Source organism: Dysidea avara, chromosome 5, assembly GCF_963678975.1.
Source record: "Dysidea avara chromosome 5, odDysAvar1.4, whole genome shotgun sequence".
Classification (NCBI taxonomy): Eukaryota; Metazoa; Porifera; class Demospongiae; order Dictyoceratida; family Dysideidae; genus Dysidea; species Dysidea avara.
Genome location: NC_089276.1, coordinates 20,480,516 through 20,505,083, shown reverse-complemented (window position 1 = coordinate 20,505,083; position 24,568 = coordinate 20,480,516). Strand labels below are relative to the sequence as shown.

General features: G+C 38.7%; 3 protein-coding genes and 2 long non-coding RNA genes across 8 annotated transcripts in view; 3 read left to right on the top strand and 2 right to left on the bottom strand.

The window, feature by feature from the left end:
- The window catches only part of LOC136256176 (cell adhesion molecule DSCAML1-like), a 46,028-nt gene extending 39,835 nt beyond the window's left edge, over positions 1 to 6,193 (top strand). For both annotated transcript variants that reach the window (XM_066049127.1, XM_066049126.1), the window contains one exon: positions 5,931 to 6,193. In XM_066049127.1, the coding sequence (XP_065905199.1) occupies positions 5,931 to 5,986 (56 nt within the window). In that variant the 3' untranslated portion in view covers positions 5,987 to 6,193. The remainder of the gene's footprint in view (positions 1 to 5,930) is intronic.
- LOC136256184 (uncharacterized) overlaps positions 1 to 24,568 on the bottom strand; it is a 143,910-nt gene that overhangs the window by 39,487 nt on the left and 79,855 nt on the right. The gene's annotated exons all lie outside the window — the stretch shown is intronic.
- Positions 6,483 to 19,607, bottom strand: LOC136256173 (RAD50-interacting protein 1-like). 3 transcript variants are annotated; one of them, XM_066049121.1, is made up of 13 exons: positions 19,106 to 19,607; positions 18,105 to 18,367; positions 17,877 to 18,053; positions 17,655 to 17,810; positions 16,003 to 16,135; positions 15,839 to 15,958; positions 15,519 to 15,744; positions 15,333 to 15,470; positions 15,008 to 15,210; positions 8,618 to 8,859; positions 8,373 to 8,553; positions 8,196 to 8,320; positions 6,483 to 6,735 (listed from the first exon to the last, which is right to left on the bottom strand). In XM_066049121.1, exons 1-13 carry the CDS (start codon positions 19,202 to 19,204, stop codon positions 6,543 to 6,545), a joined length of 2,256 nt encoding a protein of 751 aa, XP_065905193.1. In that variant the 5' UTR covers positions 19,205 to 19,607; the 3' UTR covers positions 6,483 to 6,542. The 3 variants fall into 3 exon arrangements, with proteins under 3 accessions (XP_065905193.1, XP_065905192.1, XP_065905194.1); XM_066049120.1 differs by having other exon boundaries at positions 6,483 to 6,738; positions 19,106 to 19,604; XM_066049122.1 differs by lacking the exon at positions 6,483 to 6,735 and adding an exon at positions 6,843 to 8,144.
- Positions 10,965 to 13,241, top strand: LOC136256183 (uncharacterized). The gene is made up of 3 exons (XR_010701357.1): positions 10,965 to 11,080; positions 12,388 to 12,459; positions 12,970 to 13,241. It is a non-coding gene; the product is annotated as an uncharacterized lncRNA (long non-coding RNA).
- Positions 19,266 to 24,332, top strand: LOC136256171 (transport and Golgi organization protein 6 homolog). Its single transcript, XM_066049117.1, has 9 exons — positions 19,266 to 20,276; positions 21,337 to 21,461; positions 21,606 to 21,756; positions 21,812 to 21,864; positions 21,917 to 22,020; positions 22,074 to 22,689; positions 22,780 to 23,565; positions 23,613 to 23,726; positions 24,085 to 24,332. Exons 1-9 carry the CDS (start codon positions 19,292 to 19,294, stop codon positions 24,262 to 24,264), a joined length of 3,114 nt encoding a protein of 1,037 aa, XP_065905189.1. The 5' UTR covers positions 19,266 to 19,291; the 3' UTR covers positions 24,265 to 24,332.

The window sequence follows — 24,568 nt, the reverse complement described above, 5'->3', positions numbered from 1 at the left end:
TCTACAGGATGATTTGTTTGCAGCTGAACTCTCTACATGATGATTTCTTTGTAGCTGAACTCTCTACAGGGTGATTTGTTTGTAGCTGAAATCCCTACAAGGTAACTTCTTCTATATAGCTGATCTTTCTACAGGGCGATTTGTTTGCAGCTGAGTTCTCTACAGGGTGATTTGTTTGCAGCTGAACTCTCTACGTGGTAGTTTCTTTGTAGCTGAACTCTCTACAATGTGACTTCTTCTAGCTGAACTCTCTACAGGGTGACTTGTTTTTAGCTGATCTCTCTACAGGGTGACTTGTTTCTAGCTGAACTCTCTACAGGTGATTTGTTTGCAGCTGAACTCTCTACATGGTGGTTTCTTTGTAGCTGAACTCTCTACAAGGTAACTTCTTCTAGCTGATCTTTCTACAGGGTGATTTGTTTGTAGCTGAATTCTCTACAGGGTGATTTATTTGCAGCTTAACTCTCTACAAGGTGACTTTTTCTAGCTGAACTCTCTACAGAGTGATTGATTTTTTGCAGCTGAACTCTCTACATGTTGGTTTCTTTGTAACTGAACTCTCTACATGGTGATTTGTTTGTAGCTGAACTCTCTACAGGGTGATTTGTTCGTAGCTGAACTCCCTATAAGGTAACTTCTTCTAGCTAATTATATAATCTTTCTACAGGGCGATTTGTTTGTAGCTGAGTTCTCTACAGGGTGATTTGTTTGCAGCTGAACTCTCTACATGGTAGTTTCTTTGTAGCTGAACTCTCTACAATGTGACTTCTTCTAGCTGAACTCTCTACAAGGTGACTTGTTTCTAGCTGATCTCTCTACAGGGTGACTTGTTTCTAGCTGAACTCTCTACAGGTGATTTGTTTGCAGCTGAACTCTCTACATGGTTTATTTCTTTGTAACTGAACTCCCTGCAAGGTGACTTCTTCTAGCTGATCTCTCTACAGGGAGATTTGTTTGTAGCTTAACTCTCTACAGGTGATTTGTTTGCAGCTGAACTCTCTACATGATGGTTTCTTTGTAGCTGAACTCTCTACAAGATAATTTCTTCTAGCTGATCTCTCTACAGGCCGATTTGTTTGTAGCTGAACTCTCTACATGATCGTTTCTTTGTAGCTGAACTCTCTACAAGGTGATTTCTTCTATAGCTGATCTTTCTACAGGGTGATTTGTTTGTAGTTGAACTCTCTACATGATAGTTTCTTTGTAGCTGAACTCTCTACAAGGTGATTTCTTCTATAGCTGATCTTTCTACAGGGTGATTTGTTTGTACCTGAACTATCTACATGATGGTTTCTTTGTAGCTGAACTCTCTACAAGGTAAATTCTTCAAGCTGATCTCTCTACAGGACAATTTGTTTGTACCTGAACTCTCACATGATTGTTTCTTTGAAGCTGAACTCTCTACAAGGTGATTTCTTCTAGCTGATCTTTCTACAGGGTGATTTGTTTGTAGCAGAACTCTCTACAAGGAAACTTCTTCTTGCTGATCTCTCTACAGGGAGATTTGTTTGTAGCTGAACTCTCTACACGTGATTTGTTTGCGGCTGAATTCTCTACATGATGGTTTCTTTGTAGCTGAACTCTCTACAAGGTAACTTCTTCTAGCTGATCTCTTTACAGGGTGAACTGTTTGTAGCTGAACGATCTACAAGGTAACTTCTTCTAACTGATCTCTCTAAAGGGTGATTTGTCTGTAGCTGAACTCTCTACAAGGAAACCTCTTTTAACTGAGCTCTGTACAGGGTGAATTGTTTGTAGCTGAACTATCTACAAGGTAACTTCTTCTAGCTGATCTCTCTACAGGATGATTTGTTTGTAGCTGAACTATCTACAAGGTAACTTCTTCTAGCTGATCTCTCTACAGCGTGATTTGTTTTAGCTGAATTCTGTATAGGTGATTTGTTTGCAGCTGAGCTCTTTACAGAATGGTTTCTTTGTAGCTGAACTCTCTACAAGGTAACTTCTTCTAGCTGATGTATCTACAGTGTCACTAGTTTGTAGCTGAATTATCTACATGGTGGTTTCTTTGTAACTGAACTATCTACAAGGTGACATCTTCTAGCTGATCTTTCAACAGGGTGATTTGTTTGTAACTGAACTCTCTACAAGAAAACTTCTTCTAACTGATGTCTGAACAGGGTGAATTGTTTGTAGCTGAACTCTCTACAGGGTGATTTGTTTGTAGCTGATCTCTATACAGGTTACTTATTTCTAACTGATCTCTTGAATTCTGTTCAGGGTGACTGCTCTATTAGGATGACTGCTCTATTAGAGTATCTCGGTCTCGCACTTGCTACACCAAGTTGGATTTCATGTTATAACTCCGTGGCTTTAAGTCTGATTCTTCTACACCATTGAAGAGCCTTTCTAAGATGATAACTCCATCTGTACAGCGATTTTCAAAGCATTACCCCAAGCGGTTTATCTGGTAGGCGTGGCAAGCAGTCGTTTTTTATTAGCTAATCTCGATTGCGTAATTGTTACACACTGTTGATTTTTTCGTTGTATCTTCCTGGTTTTTATCTCGATTTCTTTCAAACCACAAAAGGTTTGAGGTTCAATAGTTAACCTATTCACCCACCAATTGTCAGCTTCTTCCCATACGCGGTTTACCCTATAGGCGTGACAACATATTGGTGTTATTTTTCGTGCATAATCGCTCATAACTCTTTGCCTGTTTATGGTATTCCAGCCAAAGTTGGTACCGAGATGCGCCTTTATACCCCCCTTCTGTGTGCCACATTTCAAGGCAATCGGATAACGCGTTCGCGTTTTATAGCAGTTTTTGTAAGTGTGCGAAAAGAGGAAGAAAAATAAGAAGAAAAAAAAACGAAGAAACCAAGCCAATTTTTGAAGTCGCATATCTCAGGAATGCCTGAAGCGATTTCGCTCAAATTTGGAATGTGGAGTGCTGAAGTTGGAGGGAATGTACACAGCAAAATTTGTCTTGTTTCATCAAGGCAGCACAGAGCTACGGAAGTACGAAAATTGCGTTTTCTTTCTTCCTGTCAATATACTCACGGGGTTGCGCTCCGACTTCTTGGGCCGCACGACACACTACCGTGTGTCTTGATTATGCTAAGGATCTAACAGTTATACAAAATGGTTATGGCATGCTATTGGTACAGTATTATTATTATTCTACATCATGCGTACTGTTTGTTCACTGCTTCATCTTCATTAATGGGCCTACAAATTTGGGCAGTTCAAACTTCTGCTACACCTACAGGGTAGACTGCTTCAAGAAATCAATTGAAAATTGGTATGTACGTAACCATCATAGGAGTGCCATATGGTGGTTTGGAAGAAATCAAGGTTGAGACCATGAAGATACAGTGCAAAACCATAAGTGTGTAACAATCATGCAATCGAGTTTTGGTAAGGTTACGGGATAGTGACTGTCAAGCAAAATTTTTATTACTGTTGCGTTGTGTATCAGCTGGCAACAGGCTAATATTGTTGGGAGAACAATAGCATGCTGACTGGACAGGTATATATAAAGTTCAAGATAACATTGAAACAAACCACTTAGCAACTGGAGCACCTGTAAGCGTATTCATAATTTTGTTCACTAATAGTCCTTATCCAAAATCAGGACTGTCCCTGTGAAAATTTCAGCTACAAATAAGGCACCTTGTAGAGAGATCAGATACAATCAAGTCACCATGTAGAGTGCTCATCCACAAACAAACAAGTCACCCTGTGAATCAGCCACAATACATGTCACCCTGTAGAGAGTTGCAAAACAAAAAACTGTGTAAAATATTCACATAGTCATATACAATCTTTATCTTCCAGAAAAAGACAATTGGATCTTCAAAACTGGCCTCTTGGTCAGCTTTGGTGAATGCAATTGCAAAAAGAAAATAACAAAACAGCCAAGCTGTATTGACATTTACATCATTCTTGACTGCCATCTTGATTTCACTTGTTTTTGACCCAGGCTTTTTTGGCGGCTGCACCCTTTTTCACAGCTTCGGTGTTTTGGGTTAGATAATTAATTGCTGCGAGCTTTGTATAAGGTTTTTCATTGACTTATCAAATTTTAAGTCATGTTTTTGGCCACCACTTGCATATCCACATCTACAGTGGTCCTGTATGGTATATGGATCAAGGGGTAGCCAACGCCCACGCAAAAGCCCAACATGGTGTATGAGAGCCCAATATTTTAAAAAAATTCTGTATTTGTAAATAAAATTATTATATAATTCTAATTTCATTTTTATTGTGATGCTTTTAATTTAAATTCTTTTTGCTAATAATACACCTAAGACAGTAACTGACAGGGGATCACAGGAGCTTCAAAAGAGACTTTGCACTGTCAATTTGAATTGTTGTATAGAGCGGCAGCTGTAATTGAACTCATGAATGGACAGAAACAAGAATAACCTATTTTGTTTGTGGTTCAAGATTTGAGATTTCTAAATATTAATGGATTTCTCAGATAGTGTATGAGAGTCCCAAGACATTGGCTACCCCTCAGCATGCATCATACATGCACTTTTTGCCAAAATAAAAAAAAGCCTACCCATTCATATTACAATAGTGGGGATCATTAAGCTTTAGCCAAAAATATTACCCTAAAACCATCCTCACAATAGCCTTTGCAGTATTGGTTACAAGCCCAAAAGTGCCTTCGACATGATCTGAAATGCTTCCAAAAGTACAGATTGATCCAAATTATTCACAGGAATATTCTGCTGACACGATTGCCTGATTGGTGCCTACAAGCAAGTGTAAACTCAGTAACAGCCAATTATAGGGTTATGAACTTTTGCTTCAGCCCTACAGATGTATTTTGTCATTCTGTTCGTTCAATGCATGATTCATGCCTGTGTCCTCCCTTTGCGTCCCATTTATCTTTACTGAGAGCGCAAGGTGTAAATTTGTGGTAGCGCATTCGTGATGGCTCCCTGTACATGTTTGTAACAGGAATCATCAAAGTTTTCCATTGTGACTGCAGAGGTCTTTCATTTGTAATGCAGCATGTGTACCCATAGCTGAAAATGAAGCATAATGGTCACTTCACCATTTCAGTAATTGATATTTGGGGTGCGTTCTCAGACAAAATCACTACTGTTTATTTCTTTGATTTCTATTTTTCCTTGTACTTGTATGTATTGAAATTATTGGATAAGTACAATCAAGCCTGAGCATTCTATCAGTGCAATCCAAAATACTTTCAACAGTTACATAGATAGTTTTTTTCAATATAATTATATATATATATACATATATATTCAACCTAATTTTTTACAATGGTTAAGCCAGAGACATACCTTTTACCTACCACAATAGCTAGAATATATGCATGCATCATGGACCAACCTTATTCCTCCTTTGTTTGAAACATTAATTTTATTTATTTATTTGTTTTACTATGCAAAAATCGTACAAGATTATAATGCACAGATATACGTAATTAAGTTATATCTAAGATGTGAGTGTTGACGGTGTCAATGCATGGTTTCTTGCACTGACTATCACATACCCAGTATGTTTGTAATTCTGTATCAGCAAGTGGTTTAACTGCAGAGGTGCTTTTATGCTGTTCTTTTTGTTGTTGATGTTAATGCTGTGCACACACACACATAGCTGAAAACTGAGCAAAACTTGTAATTTCTTAATAGTTGAGGCACACATATATTCAGTTTTTAATACATCTTTGATGTGGTATATACGTATGGGTTCATCCCCCAAACTTATTACAAAAAAAGTACAACAAAAAAATGGAAGTATTGTATCAAGAAAACAAAGCTTTATAGTTGGAGTCATAGAAATAAAAGGTAATGAAATAAGGTTGCTACATTTAATCTCTACTTCCCTAGTCTGCATTTGAAGTTAGGTGGCTTCATTGTACATGTTTATGTATTTGTATACTTGAACAATTACAGATGCTAATGCATATATGGTTGTATCAACTCATACAGATTATCAAAATATTAACAATCAGCAGCCAGTCGAAGTTCAAGATCATCACGAATAAAGCATCAATCAATAACACAATTGTTACACATGAACATAACTACATAGGTACATTATTTTGCTTATATCAGTAACAGTTTTGTGTGTAATAACATGCGTGATCACAGTCTGTGTGTGTTTTTGTAATTTTGTTCCTCTTTCTTCAAGTGTTGAAACAATAGAGACAATATACTATTATAATCAATATACATACACATCTGAGTAAGAATCGCTTGACTTCAGTTACGTATAGAGCAAGGTCCATTGCACTAAAATTACCTGACTGCTAGTTGCAGTTGTAAGCACACAAAAACAAATTGTACCATAAACAGAACATTGTGGAACTGTACAATAGCTTTTCCTGAAGATTGACAATGAAGACAAGTCTTCCAGTTACCTTCCTGATACAGGGTGTAAGCCTTTTGTGTGAAAATAACATTACAGTGTAATAATTATTTGTGTTGAGCCTGACTAGCAAACAAGTAACAACATACAAAATGTTAATCCTGTGGACACCATAATTGTGGTGATACACCAGCTATTGATTATTATATGAATTCAAATAATGCAATGATGTGCTATTCTGGTAACAATCGTCTACTTAATACTTGGTGTGCATCAAATGGAGTAATATTGAAGATGTTTAACTCAGCCAGTGATGTCATTGCAACATCATAGCTGACATCATCACTTTTCTGTACAGCTGCCACTTTCCTCTTCAGTGACTTAGCAACTTCAGACTGCACTGTCAGCAATTTGCATGCCTCCTGGCTTCTGTGGGATACAAGCACTTGTTTTTACATGATCCAACAATTTGGTGTGAATACAGTTTAGGCAGAATACTTGTGTCATATCATAAATCCTTTCTTATCAAAATACAAATCACTGAAAAACTATTGATATACTCTAATAGAACAGTCAATAACTCTAATGAGCAGCTGAGTGTATATCATCTCTTTTCTCTGAAATGCATTTTGACAAGCAAGATTTATAGTCTCTACTTTAGCCACTTATTATTTACCCATTAAGTGCACACTTATTAGCAAAACATAGGAACTGATTGAGCATAACAGGCAAAATTTTTAGCACTGCTCAAAAGCATTACTGGTATAGTAAAAGCATACTCTAATTGGCAGGTCCCTACAGACTGAAATTATGGACTGAAAGGACTTTTACCAATTAATCACTTAGTATGTAGCTTTTATTACACTGGAGACATCATTATTCAGCTACAACTACTGATAGTGCTCTTCCAGGAAGGTCGCATGTGCACTAATCAAGTAGAATTTTTTTGAAAATGCCAAACTAGTAAGCTCTAGCATTGTATGGTGATACATGGCTAATACCAACAACTTTGCCTCATAAACAAGTTGATGTTATGCTAATTCTAACAACCAGGCACCCATTCTAACTAAATAGGCAATCAATCAACCACATTCATACTACCGTAGATCGGGAAATATTCGACAGTAAGAATGTTTCGTGGTTGCCTTGACCAACGAAAATAAATTACACAAAATATTTTCGCTCTCGAATAATTTCTATTTGCGAAATATTTTTTTAGAGGTCAAACCGTTGAAACGCTTGAGGAATAATTACACTATTGGAAAAGGAAGACTGATGGTCTGTCAGTGTCCAATATCTACCAGAATAAGTTAGCATGCCACTGTAGCTGCAATTTTAATATAATTATAGTGTCTAGTGTCGAGGCTAACCTATAGCTCCGTCACAGCCGGGAATGAATTACACATTCATTGTCGATTTTATCCTATCTCTCGCACTCCTTTCTGGCACACAAAATGCATAGCAACTACTACCACTAGATAGTAAAGAGAGTGCCGCTATGCTACTACAGTGCTAGTGCTAGCATATGGTGCCAGCTTCTGAACCCAACAGTGTGCTGACCACAAATACAGTATAAACGTTAATAGCCCCATGTTTAATTATTTGCTGTAGAGAACTACTTACTGGTAAAATATTTTTGTGGTTTGGGCTGTCCGCAAATATAACACATCGATTTTATTTTATAGCTAAATTATCTTGAATGAAAATTTCCCGTTTTACAGTATTACTATTATTAATCCAGATAGATAATTACACTGTAATTTAGTGTACATAATTCATCAATTATTTTGTAATTCGGTAATTATGTTGCCTGCACCGCCTGATGGAATTCCATGCTAATACATAAGGACAACAAACACTGCAGACTGCCACAAAGCACACCTCACCTCATCATGATCTGTGATGACCTCAGTGAAGTGCAGTGCTGAGATAATAGTGGAATAAGACCACTAGTGATGTCATACTGTAGTTGAGCCCCACCCCCATCATTGAAGTGACACATCATGACCACCTACAGCAGCCACACCCACACAATAGGGGATTTCCCCAATATCATACATTACCTCAGATATCATCAGTGAGTCCAGACCTGCCAATATAATTGGCCAGATTTTTTTACAAGCGGCAACTGATACATTGTTCTCTACAAACTGTAGTTGTTGCCGTAGTGTTACTAAGGGATCACATGATGCTGACGACAGCTCCATTGTGATGTAGTCTGAGGCTGCTGGCAAGTTCTGCCACCTGTTATCATTGTAACAATATAGCACTTTGCTGCCTGTAACAATTTTCCCAGAGTAATACTCACTTATGGGTCCGATATTTAGCACACTTAGTTTTCCATGTGTCCAGTATATGGGATGCCATACACATTTCAATACTGGTAGCTAATTGGCTGAATGAAGTGATAACATCATCAAATATCGTTCCAGTGAGGTCAGTAGTCCCTCCCTCCTGCATGGTAACCATCGTAGTAGCAGCTTCCGGGTATCCCTCAGATGTAACCACAGTGTTCAACTTCTCCTTACAGTGCTGGAGCTCTAGGAAAAACTAAATAAACACACCAAATGATGTAACTGGATAACACTTGATCGTTATGCTGCATTACAGTGTGTGGGTGGGCCAAAGAGAAATGGCAAACCTAAGCAGAAGTAGTTATGGCTCTACTATGAGCTTTTTTACGTTCTGCTATGAGCATTGTCTTTGTTTGATAACAAACATATCATACTCATGTACCAGAATATAGAATGATATGTATATCAACCCATGGCTAATACAGTAGAACCTCAGTCATCCGGCCCTCGTTTATCCAAACTTGGAAATGACTGTTCTATTAGAGTATTTTGAGTACAAGTGTATGTTCTATTAGAGTATTTCAACAGAGCTCTGTATATAAATGTATGGGCTAGGGATGCAACAATACGGCTAAATACCATATTACATATTTCCTTTAAAAATATTACAATATATTACTGTATTGCAATATTTGGATTAGGGCCTTTGGTGATGTTGAAGTGCTATACTTGTGTAAATAACTCATGGATTTAGCATTAGTGTCATGTGGTGTACACCCACCAGTCAAAAGTTGCTTATAATGGCCAACAGTTATTAAATTGGTACAAGTAGGCAGTACTACAACCAGTACTGTTTGTTAGGATATGTGACTTCTAAAACATCAACAATTACATTCTGATGGCTTTGATGCCCGCTCTCCAGGAGGGTGGCAGCTGAACAGGCTAATTATCCATAAGCCACAGCCCATTAAAACCCTGCAATATTACACAATATATTGTAACACAGCAATATATTGTAATACACAATCCCATCCAAAAACAGCTTATAGCTGTAAAAAAAGTGCGCGTCCAAGTAAAGCAGAGTTAACTGCGACAAAAAGTAATGATATCATAATGCGGCCATGTGCGAGGTGTGCAAGTTGTAAAATTAATATTAGCTAATCAGATAATACAATGTTATTGTTAAAGTGTTAATGAGAACTATGTGATGCTGCTATTTTTAAGTGTGTGAGCATCTTCATAAATGCCACACAAATTTAATTCTCAATAAAGCAATGTGTATAGATTCTCTGATAGCAATAAATAGTTTGAGTTTGGCCGTCTTTCCTGTATACGGCAATGCTACGAACAAAGGAAAGGTGGCCAAACTCAAACTATTTATTGCTATCAGAGAATCTATACACATTGCTTTATTGAGAATTAAATTTGTGTGGCATTTATGAAGATGCTCACACACTTAAAAATAGCAGCATCACATAGTTCTCATTAACACTTTAACAATAACATTGTATTATCTGATTAGCTAATATTAATTTTACAACTTGCACACCTCGCACATGGCCGCATTATGATATCATTACTTTTTGTCGCAGTTAACTCTGCTTTACTTGGACGCGCACCTTTTTTACAGCTATAAGCTGTTTTTGGATGGGATTTCAATACTTTTTGTTAGAATAAGCAATGCACTGTTGATAACAGTAAGTGAGTTTCCATGGTTTTGACAGAAACCCCAGATTACAATGACAGAATATTAAAATATAACTGTAATTTTAGTGGTCAGGGCCGCCCACATTGGGGGGTAACTGGGGTATTTTTCCCCCTGCCCCACCCCGAAGGGGCCCCTTGAATACGTCCTGTTTAAAGAAAGATCGATATACTCTAATAGAGCAGTCAGGATCTAGACTCTTCCTTGCCCCTGGGCCCCTCTTTAACTCTTTTCCCTGTTAGTGGCATGCAACTGCAGTCAACTACCACCCATTTTAACTAGTAAACCCTTAATAACACTTTGCCTTTCATCTTGTACTGCATTAAAACGATCAAGATACTCTATTAGAGCAGTCACAAAACAGTTGTAACACAGCAATCAATATTTAGCATAGTTACAACTTCTGCTTAGCATCGGATTGTATAGTTTAAATTACTAGCTACTTACAGACTTTACAATATAAAAATATGGCACTTGTAGAAATGTGACTGTTCTATTAGAGTATCTCGATCTACTTCAAGCATTGACTGATTCAAGTGAAGAAGCTACGCCCCTGCCAAGAGATCTTGTGAAATGAAATGAGAATAGTAAAGAAAAGGCAAGTATGTACAGAGACAATAGAAGGGCACGTAATTATGTCCTGTTGTAAATAAACGCCTTTAAAATTTATATTACTACTAAATAAGCGCACAAGAATAGGCTTGTGAGGCTGTTGTCTCCAAGGTTGTCTCATTACTTGTCTTTTCGTGTTGAAGGGATTTAGTCACAATTGGTGAGTTTAACTATACATGTATTTGTGTTGTAAAACTTAATTGTAAAAAGGCGATTACTACATATCATGATAAACATGTATTTGTCACAGTAGAGTCTCTCACAATTATTACGAGACATTGGACCAGGGTAAAAAAATTTACTGCTATATTTAGAGGTTGTAGCGTTTGTATATCTTAGTATCTTAATAAATAATCCTCCATGATCACTAATCACTAATAGTACAGTGAAAACTGGTCATTATTCAGGCCGTAGGGACAAAAAATTTCTGACCTAGCTTTTTAAAGAGGTGGCTGCATTTTGCGGCCTTAAAAAAGGTAAGAAGCATGCTGTTCTAACTGGCTATAGAGATGGATTTAGTGTGTGACAGTGTATGAGACAGTGAGTGCTGGCAGCAAGGGGGCAGCCAATCTGTTAGAGCACCAAAGGCACTGCTTAAGACTTAGGCAGTTGGCTGTCAGCCCAAAGTGTAAAAGTTTCACTATTGGTCCTTATAAGCTCCTGATGAAGAAAGTGATGAAGTCATTATCCATAGGATATATTTTCAGAGTATCCATTTCAGTTCTACAATATAGTAGCCAAGCATAAGATGAACATAACACAGCATTCCGGTGGTTTAGTGGCGACCACAACACTGCCTGAGGTAAACTGTGGTGAGATTTGAGACTACCGGAAGCCCTGGAATGCCTTCAACACATAAAATACCAAATATCTAATGCCTGGCTTTCATCCACAGTGGACCTGTCTTGGTGGCCACTTGTACAGAAGGAAAACAGCTGCCACACAGTCTTTCGAGCGAACAGCTAGTTTCCACACCTCTTAATTATCAATTTGTAAAATCTTGAGCGAAATTGTGTGTGCGAGCAAGTGTGATGTTGTGCATTGGCAGTGCCGTGTATATGGTTGCTGCCTAGCATTGACACATCACGAGTATTGAAGTCACAATGTGTTACTGTATCATCCATCTAAATACAATCTCTGAATGTGTCATTTAGTGTAGAGAGCAATCTTCCACAAGAAGTGACCTGCAGGTTTCAGTGTATATTGTTAACCATTAATATTGTGCACCATTGTGATTGTGAACTGTATGTACAGTGAAACCTCACTTAGTGGCCACCTCTTTAATAAGACCACCTCATTATATTGGCCACCTCTAGTAGATCCCAAATATAGCTAAGCAGTACTTTATGACCTCATTAATAAGGCCACCTTGTTATTCAGGCCAAATTTTTTGGTTCCACAGCTGGCCATATTAATGAGGCTTCATTGTACTTATGTGAATTTTTATTTTTCGTAACTTTTCTTCAGGTTTACTGATGGGCACTATGAAGCATTGTTGACTGGTCCGTACATAATTTGGTGACTTGAATTGCTAAAACAGTACGTAGCATGTCTTGTATGTACATGTAATGTGTTGTAATGTGTCCACACATCCACACATCTTAGAAATAAATATAATTGTATTCTCTATACTCAGTTCCATTGTGCCACTGGGTCATAAGTGGGTTGAGTATGGATCATCCAGGACATTTGAGTCACATTTTGTCCTGGCCAAGTGGATCTCATCCACTGACAGAATATACAGGATCACATCACATGTATAAATTACGGTGGAACTTGTTTATTGCCACCTTCACTCAATAAACAGGTAACAGTGTATAAATTCTCAATTGGAATTGGCTTTTCAAGAGAGGTTGTCTTTCTATACTGGTGGCCATTAAGACAGGTTGTACTGATAGAGTGTACATACTAGAGATGCAACAATATCCTCCACTTAGTGTCGTTTGATAGTGATGCAATGGAGACTATGTATTGTTGCATTTAAATACTATACTATTATATTGCAATTCTAGCACGTATTTATAACAGGAATATTTGTTAACTGTTTAGACATACTGGAGCAACACCCACTCATCTGGATTCTACAAATGGAGTCATATCAACTTGTCATCATACTTACTTGTTATTCCCATTGTGTTTGGATGAATATACATGCCGTCATGTGAGACTTGCTACCATGGCGGGCCACTGGAAAACATTTTCATAGCAGTTATATTACAGTCATTATTGTACAATTCTTACATTATTGTTGTGAAAAGTGTTTGGTATTCATGTGTTCTCTGTATGTTGTAATTACATGTGTAATTTTTGTGTGGGGGTGCTGTAAAATGCAATGATGCATGGTGACAATTGGCTAGCTACATGTGCTAATTACTCGCAGCTTGTGTCAACAACTGGTAACCACAGTTGTACTCTGTGTCATTCTTTAAGCCGCGCCCTTAGAGGACAAATTACGTCACGGTGGGGGCGACTAAATTCAAATTTAAAAACGAACGATGGTATGTAGCACCATAGATTATATCTGTGGACTATAATCTATGGCAGCACACTTCTTTGTGGCTATATGCACTGATTAACTACATAGAGCGCCAGTTCATCAATACCCAGTGACCGCAGTTGTGCTTTGCGTCATTCTTTAAATTCCGAGTAATATTCTTAGAGAGCAAATTACGTGGGGGCGACTAAATTCAAATTTCAAACTAGCCATTCTCGAAAACATGTTTCAATCTGAACGAAACTTTTAGAACAGTTTAAAGATACATTGCCCTACATGCCAAGCGAGTATTGCAGAAAACAACAATCTGGGATTTGTATTTGGCCTCTAGGTCGACTGAGGACGACTGAAACTTCGTTTGGTGCTGAAGTTAAGACTGTAGGGTAATCATGTATGGTGAAATCGATGATGTGAATCTTGAGGCGATTGAGTGAATACTGAAGCGATAGCAGGGCAATCAATGTTTGGAATGCACAAAGGAACGCAAGGTATACACATGCGGTTGCGTCTAACCGCAAGCGATAAAAAAAAAAAAAAAAAAAATGAAACTTCCCCTTTGATGTCGGCAATCTCGATCACGAAACAATCGGCATGGATTTGCTTCACTGCTTGTGTGGTAGTTACTATTGACACGATGAGTTCAACCGTAGAGTTTCAGAGGGATAGCGTAAGTGGCGGGTGAGTTACAGGAAGGCCGAATTTGACAACGTTCGTTCCTGTAAAATCCTCACGTAGTGGTCACGTCATTTATTGTCTGTGGCGCGCGTTTCTGCTTTACTGGCCGCGCGACTCACTACCGTGAGTCTTGATATATCGATATGTTTCATCACACATATTGTATTGTATTGTGATAGAAAATATTGCAATAATTTTATATCGATATATCGGTATATTGTTTCACCCCTAGTATGGGCTTCAGTTATCCAAACTATTCACTTATCTGAACACTTTTACTAGATACATAGGGGTTCGGATAACCGAGGTTCTGCTGTACAAAATCCATTTTTCCTTTGATCTATGGTTGGATAAGATGTCCTGTTACATACTACCAGAGTAGATTATCATTAAGAGCCTTATCTACTGTACCATAATTTGCTTTTTTTTTCTCGTAAAACAATTTTTGTATGCTAAACTTGTACGAAAATTTCTTATGCAAAAAATTTTTATTCAAGATTGAACTACTCTAATAGAGCAGTCATTTATGTGAATCACACAAAAATATTTTTAAACAATATTTTTTTTGCATGAAAATAAAGTGAATTACAGTAGTTATTTTCACCTTACACAGATTGGGCTAGGCTAACTAAATAAACACCTCTTAGTAGTGTACAAGAGTTAAGGTTGTCATACCAACACATAGTGCTCTAGCATTATAAGAAGTCCTACTCTACTATGTGTACAGCACTATTAGCCATATAATTTTCTCAACACTAAACTGACTGCTCTATTAGAGTAGTTCAATTTCTTAACAATTTATAGCATCATACAATGTTCTGTTCATGACCTCACTGACACTAACAATTGTGCAATCCAAGAGGTTAGCTAGTACCTCTCAGACAGTTGGTGTTTGCAATATTGTAATGATATACTTACTGTTTGATCTCCCCACTCTGCTGCTACCATGGCAACATATATAGCTGTGTTCAGGTATGCTGCTAGTTGTTTTGATAATGGTTGATGATCTGACTCTCTCTTTGACTCATCAGTTAGATCACGATGAAACTCATTCAGTAGCTCTAACTGCAGCAGGACAAAGTCAATCTGATGAGGGGCACTTTCCAATAGTTTGTATCGGTCTATAGCATGGACAGACCGACATAACTGAGCCTGCTACTGAGCACACAAACATAGTGACACTAGAGTACACAATATATTGTAATAGAGCAGTCGCTACAAGAACACACTCAGTTGGGGTCACCTGTTATAGAAGCCATAAGACTCATCAACTGCTCAGCACATACAGTAACTTTTGAAGCATCAACATCAACAACCTCTTTGTACTGCAGATCCCAAGCTAATGGAGCTCTTGCTATACTGTCTATTCTCTCAACTGTATCTGTAGGTATATAGTGTAATAATAGGTCCCCTAATAATATCACTTCACATTTTCTTTCTAATGCTATCCACTGCTGGAAGTTGCTTGGCTCTAGAATTACTCCAAGACAGCCAGGCATCGGCCGGTAGTAGCCTAGAAGTGTCCTTAGTTCTCTTTCAAATGACAACAACTCGTCAATAGTGTGGGCCATCACCGTTTCATTGGATAAAACCTGGTGTAGATCATGCTGCAATTTGTTGTCTACTTCCTGCAGCAAACATCGGATGAACTCCACCTACAAGTAGCAGGGAAGGAATAAGTTAGGATGACCTGTACAGCAGGACACATACATGCACACATACACACGCACACTTGCAGTATTCACCTACCCTTACATCCACCATTCGTCCATTAAACACCACACCCTCCATTAATGGCTGGATCCTCTCTTCCAGGAAAGGGATGTGGTCCCTGATCCATGCCAACACTTGAGACAGGAACCACTCTGGCTATAATGATGGTATCATGCGATGCTACTTTATCATAAACACACCTTCTCTATACAGTTAGTCTTCTTGTGGCCAGTAAAGTGATAAGTGAACCTCTTGATGAGAGGCTCTGTTAGTAACCTCACTACCAACACAACTGGATCATGAAGATTAGGGACTGTCCCTTCTAATGTCATCCTGAGGGTATATCATAAAAAGTCAAGTGACCTCACAAACTGTTAGCATTGATAATAGTCATGACCTGGAGTACCATCCTTGTAGGACCAGGGTCAGCCTTAGAATTCTGGAGGCCCTAGGCAAAGCTAAACTTGGAGGCCCCTCTAAATAGCAAAGTATCACCCCTTCAATATACATTTATATGCTTGCTATGCAAATAGCACGGACTGCATGGAGCTACGCTAGCTACAGTATATGTATGTATGGCTGCTGTTTTTGCAGCTTAACGCTATCCTAGAAGTGTTTGTTATAAAATGTAAACAAACAAGTAGAAGGAAAAATAGGAAGACTAGGGATCAAAATAAAAAAAGTTGACATAAGGGAATAGCTAAAGAGTAGTGAAATAAGAGAAGTTGTCTATACCTGCAGACACATGTACTGACACATTTAATTCCTACACTTCAGTCTATAACCAAAACTGAAGTACAATCCCTTAGTATATTTGCAGGTATAGACAACCTCTCTTGTTTCACTACTTTTAGCTATTTCCTTCTTTCACTGCTTTCTTTAATCCCTACTTGTGTGCAATGCAGATGTGGTCTATTTAGACTTAGGCTCCTTGGCTTACGGTTTAGTACAGCCTTCTGTAGTCCTACTCTAGTGGAGTTTACCCTGCTGTATATGCATGTGTACAACAAAACATTCAGATAGAAATAAATGCACAGAAACACACACACTGATTCTTGGACATCTATATCATCTTAATGTTCTCTGGACAGTGACGCTTTTTTTCAGTAAATGCTGTGTAACTGCATTGCCTGGTATTGCTAGTGTTCTTTCATCTTCTTTGTGAGTAGCTGCATGTACATACAGTGTATTCAGTTGTCCTACACAGAGACGGCCTTAACCTTAGGCGGAGTAGGCAGCCACAATAGCAAAACCACACTGCAACTCATCCAGCAATATATTTCTAATCATGTGATTATAAGTATTTAAATCAAGGACAGTGCAGTGACCAATTTAGAGTCCAGAGAGACATGATTTCTTAATTTCTGTTTGTATTGTGACCAACTGCATGTGAGTTATACGTTACTTTGAGACTGTGTGCAACACTTTACATGGTCAATAAAAAGAACTGGGACACAAAGTTGGGCAAAGGTAAGTCCATGATGCGTGCACTGTACGTACTGTGGTTGGAAGGCACGTCTCGGGTGAAGTGACATCAAACAGTGAAGAAATCAAGCCTGTAGTCTTATCTATTGTTGAGTTATGGTTGACTGTAGGCATCAGTTAGTTAGTTAAGATATTATGGTTATACCTACCTAACCAATACCGCCGATATGTAATATTTTTGGACAAGAAAGGCTAATTCTCTATTAATACATCTGTACTAACTGAATAAAGTTTCTTGCTCAACTGAAGCAACTGGACCTGTAACCTTGTGACTATCAAGCTGAACTAAATACAGCCACTTAATGGTTGATACCCCACGTACTATGTTCACTACCACACTAAACAAGGCCAGCTTTCAGCAACTCACTTAGTAGTTTTCATGGTGTCCTCCTCTTCTTCCATCCGCACCATCATCGTTATTAAGTGAGTCAACTTCTGTTGATGAGTGTCCCAGGATGACTTTGACAGGTCAATGGTTGTAGTTACCGGCCACTTTAACACTTTCAGTAAGCCCAAAAACTCACTGTCACAACACAATTATATATGATGTACCAAACTCTACACGTACGCATGTACGCACACACTCTACCTTGATATCTTATCTTCCAGCTTCTGTTTCCAGTAACGTTTAGTGTCAGTGACAAAATTCTTTAAATTAATACATTGACTATCCTGTACTTTGGTGGCCATGGCAACCAGTTTCAGGTACACTTTGATGGTACTTTCATGAAGGGATGGTGCTGCTATAGCAACCTCCAATTTGGAGCTAAAGTGATATTGAGGTAACTGAAAGTCAACAATGATGTTGATTGTTCACCTTAACTGTTGCACGTCATCCATCCATCTCATATACCTGATCAAGTGTTGCAGTTGGGATACCTCTGTCACTAGCGGTTGAAATTTTGTCACCAACTCTGCTAGTTTGTCACTTTCTGTGTTACTACTACTCAGTGGTAGAGACATAGATGTACACTGTTGCTTTAGCTTCCTCAATTCTTCCAGAGCTGCTCTAGCCTTGTGTAATGCATTGAACCATGCGGCTTCAGAGGATTGCAGTGAGACATAATTTTCTCCTGTCAGCTGTACCATACAAAAAAAGGGGGTGACACATAGGCACTCATTGTAAATTGAGAATCTGCAACCAGTCAAGGCCTGATGTTAGGTCACTCCAAACAATTTCTATGTTTCCCATCCACCAACTGAATTTGGTTACTTTCAGCTCTAAAGATTCCATCATTCTGTATTCTTTCATTATTCTTATAGTTACCCTTGCATTTATTTTCCGGTTATTCTTGAATTCTGTACAAGCTCAGTAAAAGCCATCTTGTAACAGTGTCAGCTTATGTATCAGCAGTGCTATCAAGTCAGTACAAATACCTTTGTGCTACTTAAAAATAAAGGTACAAGCTTAAGAATACTTTTATGCAGCTTTTTATGGTTGTGCCAGGCAAATAGTGGCTTGAAAAGCTGCCAACCTTATAATGGAATAATGGAGATAGACCGCCCACCTGCAATGCCTGAGTCCAGGATGGGAAACAGAAAATTTATTTGGAGTGACCTTAAGACAAAAGTCTATCAGCATTAAAACATGTAGCATTTACAATTCAAACACTGGGAAAGGTTTCAAGTCACGAGTTAAGGCACCCACAAAAGATCCCTTTTATAATGCATGCTTTAAGCACAGTCGCAGATTTCACTTACAGTGCTTCGTACCCATAGTTTTACCCATTTGCATTTGGGAGGGGGAAAGGTCTCCCCCAATACAAAACAGATAAACACAATGCAATATCTCTTCATTGTCATCAACAAGTAACCTGCCTTGTTTTCAAGCTCTTCCTTATGCATGTGAAGCCGTTTGAGTACATCTGGGATCCGCTTGAAGTCACAACCAATTCTTTTATCTAACTCTGCCTCCATGCCTTTTATTATCACCAATTATCTCTCTGTATTGGTACGCAATAATTAAAGATCGAGCGTTAATTGAAGTAGTGAGTATTAATTAGAATGGCGAAGCAGGGTGATATTATCGCTGCTATTAAACTACTTACAACCTGCAAGAGTACGGATAGGACACGTGGACTGCGAGATAGACTGCAGAGTAACGTGGACGAGCTGAAGGAGCAGTTATCAGCGCCTCGGTATGCTGAATTGAGATACATCATCGAACACGTTAGGGAGGAATATTGCGTTGAAGTAATAGGAGAGACCACCTGGTCTTTCACATCACTGTGCTTATCACTGTTAGAGGCACTCAGCAATTGTCTAGATGAACTGATGAAATGTAGTCCTTCATCAAATCTTGCACAGCCATCCAGGAAACTGCAATATCCGGAGTTACCTCCTAATATCCTGAGTATACAACATCAAAAAGACCTTCAGTCAATGATGCAATTTGTGGTCATGTTGGGGGTGTGTCCATATCTGTTACCAGGTGTAGGTGTGCCGGTAGGGCAGCGTACCAAGTCACCAGATGCCACAGCAACAGTGAAACAGTTACAACAAGCTGATATGTGTAATGGGGAGAAGGCATGGCACCTGTACAAGTGCTGTAGAGTGATAGTGAAGTGTTGTAATCAACCATCTTTGTGTTCTGCTGTTTTTCCCACCCACCTCATTGACGTTATTAGTAGCTTGTTACAGATATGTTATGGTCCCCATGACATCCGGGATGATATGGGTATGAACAGGTCAGATACCAAACAGTTCACATCGCCAGCAGACATCATACCAGAGGTGGTTGCCAGTGGGGACATGACCCATCGTCCTTTCATTAGTGAGGAGCAAAGAGAATTGAGTGGCCAGCTTTTGGAAGAATTGTTGGCCAAGATATACCCTCCAATAATAGTCAGACAGTTGCTATCCATACAGGGAATGGCTCGGACTAATTGTGCATGGGCTGTGAAGGGGTGCGGCTGGCTGTTATCACAGCAACTGATGAAGCCACATGGAGTCAAAGTAGTGATAGAGGCTGTGTTCTCTGATAGGATAGGTACTATGTGTGTGTGTTAGTTGTTCTGTCTATATATGTCTTGTGCAAGGTAAGCACATTGTTTATATCCTTCAGAACCATGCGTATATTATATGAAAGCAGTGTCAATGGTCCTTGTGTTCATTTTACACTTCATTTCTACACGTACACTGTCAAAGATGGTAGCAAGTGTTCATAGTGAACTCTTGATCATGGTACATCATGGCAGGAACTAACAATCCAAACTATGTCACAAGTTTTTAATTTGTGTTTGCATGAGTTCAGTAAACACTTGCATATTATTATGCCTTGATTGAGTAGGTAGTGGTCTTAGAGTGAATGTTAAAGGTTGGTGGGCATCAGTATTAGTATTAATGTTAAATTATGGACAATGTACAATCATTACAGGTAACTTCAAGTTAATAGGCCGAGGGCCTTTTAGTCTGTTCATATCCAATTTGATGCCAGTAATTATCTAAATTGTTCTTAAACTTATTTAACTATCTGACGCAATCACATATAGGGGGGGATTCCACTGATTTACAATTCGGTTAGTAAAGAAATTTAATCTTGGGTTGATCCTGGAGTGGTGCTTAAATATCTTCTGATGATGTCCTCTAGTAATACTGTCAACAATGGTGAAGAATGGGTCATTGAGGGAAGAGCTAAGGCTATGAGAAATGTATGAGATTGCTCTGTGTGAAGAATATGATAGTTTATTTGGTTGTTGTATTAAGGTGACTGCTTTATTAGAATATCTCCTTGTCTACAGCAACTAAACCCCAACTGTAGTGAAACTAATACAGTGTATGCTACTAAAATATTTCTTTTATATTGTTTTGCCTTTTGTCCATTTTCTTTTAATATTAGTGCATGCCCCTATAAAATTAATGTTTCTTATTTAAAACACTGAATTTGGAATCTACACTATTTAAACTATTCCACAAAGGTATTTCTCATCATGTAAACCATTTCTTAAATGACAGCATTTTAGTGATACTATTTTTTTTTAGGTGGGGGGGGGGGCAGAGTGTATTAAGTAGTACTGTAGATAAATGTGCTGATAGTATACTATCTCTAGGTGCAGTGGTGATGGGTAGTAGACATGATGATTGGAAGAAGGCCGAAGCAGTTGCTAAGATCATTGCTAGGTGTCCATCACAAGTTACCTCACTGATGGATTACTACAGTGTGGTGTGTCCTCAGGTATGTGTATAGTGGAACAGTGAGACCTCCATTATCTGATCACCTGTGTGTCAGTTCAATTCATAGAATAATTTGATCAGTAAAACAAAGCCCATTTTATTTACACTCTGTTCAGTGCTCTAATAGAATTACTTACTGCTGCAGGTGCTGAGTCTATTACAAGATGACAAGTGTGGGACACGTTACATGCAAGTATCCATAGCAACAGTGAATAGTATGATGGGTGAGAACAAGTCACTTACAACAGAATGCATCATCACACCACTCCTCCAACCTGTACATTACCTGGCTACAGGTAATGTGTGTTGTGTAATGTGTCATAACATGATCTTATTTTTCATCATACACAGGGTCACAGTGTACTAGGGATCAATTGTTACATACTGTTAAAGTGTTGGACCAGGTGGGTGTATCACAGTGACAATCTGGTTATCAATGATGGCATCACATTACAGGTGTGCACCATATCAACCCCATCATCACCAATACTACCACAGCTAGTCCCTTACCTGTCAGTACTGGTGAAGGTGTTGTTGGTTAGTGGACAACTTGCTAAAAGGTGAGTGGTATCTCATACTCTGACATGTATATATACATGACTTGTTGGCTTAGTGGTAACCTTAGTGACCCACTACTATACAAGTATATCAAACAAGTGATTGTGGTGTTGCTCAAGAATGTTGATGATGATTATTGTGAGAAGATATTGTGTAGTTTAGTATATGGTCCAGTCCCTAGTGATGCCATCACAATTAGTGGTGATGTCACATTATGTCATAAAGATGGTAAGGTTCATATTGAAGTGAGGGAGAGGGAGAGAGACTCTGCTTCCATGGAGACACTGAATAAATTCCTTCAAGACATGTTTGTAGAGTTAAACAGCAAGTCATTAGAGGCTAAAGTGTTCTTAAACTGCTTTCAGTTCCTCTCTAACAACCTGCTCAAACTAAAGCCACCTCATACTGAGTATGAGAGGGGTATGGCACTGTATGTGGTGGCAGACATGTGTGAACAAAAGATGGAGAAATTGTTAAGTCATCTTGGCTCAACCCAGCTGTTGAAACAATCATCACAGTTACTGCAGTGTCACTGTGATGTTATGAGTATTTGTAAAATTAGTGTCCATGATGATCAATCCAGTTCCCTTGACAACCAAGTCTTTGGTGGCCAAATTACAATGAGCATTGCACTTGGCATTGTTACCATGATCATGACTTGCTCTCAAAATGTAAGTATATTATTATTTGGGTGCCATGTGGCCACCAGTAAATGTGTGTTGTATGTGTAGCATGTGTGTGTCATGTTGATATTTGTATAGGACAACAATGATGTTGATAAACAAGAGTTATCAAGTCTACTACCATTACTAGAAAAGGTGTCCATGAGTTATCCGGTAGAGGAGCTTCGTCAGATGGCTGGGGAGCTGAGGATCTGTGTGGCCACTCTTGGGGCAGTCAAGGGTGATTTGCCACTAAATCAGCAGCCAAGTACTCACAAGACTTTAATTGAAGAACTGATTCCACCATCTGAAAAAATTGATAACTCGAATCCCTCTTCAAAGGCTGATTCTGGTACTCCATTCCAGTGTGCCCTGAGGGAAGTCCAGGATCCACTAATTCCAGTCCGAGGTCATGGAGTACAAATGTTATCCAAACTAGTTCGTTCCAAGGACCCAGAGACCCTTGAAAACATCTCCAAACTTCTAGAAATCTTCCGTCACCAGTTGAACAGTTTAGACTCATATGTCTACCTACGTGCCATCACTGGACTGGCATCTCTTGCCTCTGTCAGATCAGTTGAAATTATCCCATTATTGTGTAAGGAGTTCATCAGCCTAGCTAGCAAGGACTTACAACCTTTACAAGGTGACGATGATGATTCTGGTAACCCCTCAGAGGTCACTGTCAGATTAAAAGTTGGTGAGGTGTTGGTAAAGGTTGCAGGAGAGTGTGGAGAGATTTTACCTCACTATTCCAATCATTTTCTGTCAGCCATCATGAATGGAGTAATGGATAAGGATCCTTTGGTGCAGGCAAGCAGCTTGTCAGGTCTAACCACTGTCTGTGAACACATGGGGTATTCCCTAGGTACTGTACAACATGAGGTATGCGGTAATAATGTCATTGATGATTATGTCATCCTGTGTTGTAGGTCATCAAGTGTATTAGTGATGTGTTGGTTACCAGTAGCAACCAGCCGGTAAAGAGAGCAGCCATACAAACACTACATATGATCCTGAAGGGACTTGGCAGTCGGAGTATAGAGGTGTGTACTATACAGTGTGTATATTACTATATTGGTGTATTTGAATGCAATCAAAACTTGTAGTACATCTCATACGGACATTGTTGTCAGCCCATGCAATCTAAGAAACAAAACATGGATCTTAATTTGTATATTATAGTGATGGCTACAAACCAAAACTTACTAAAGATACTCTAACTCAGAAAATATTTCTTGTGATCATACTGTAGCTAGTATTATGGGTACTCAATTGTAGCACTATGTAGAGAGTACTCAAATAGTCAGATGCTAAAAGTTTCTATGTAAATCCCATTGTACAGGCATACCTTGTTCAGTCATATACCAGTATCTGCTCATATCTAATCATCACACTCCATAGGTGCTAGGAGACTCTTTACATGACATCTACAAGCTACTGAAACTTTCGGCAACTTCAGATGATGCCATGACAGCAGAACATGCCCATGCAACACTCGATCAGCTGGATAGCATCATGAAGGATAACCTGTTCGGATCACATGATCTCCTGACTAAGAACATTTCTGTTTTCCATAAGTGATGACATCACATGATCACACAGCTTACATCAACTTTTTAATGTCATCAAATTTGTTAAACGTCAACAAACATGTTGGTCTGGCTATGCATAACTCAGAAAGTGTTTGACTAATACGTTGGTGGGTTGGTAGAATCTGTCGATTGTCATTGAGCATTTTTTTTTTTTTGTAGCAATGTGTGACCGACATAATGTACTGTAGCTAATTGTCTTTTATAAGACTTGAGTCCCATATTGTAGGAGTGTTCTTTAGTTAATATCATCACCAAAGATTCCACAGCTTTTAAAGAGAAGTTCCACTGCACAA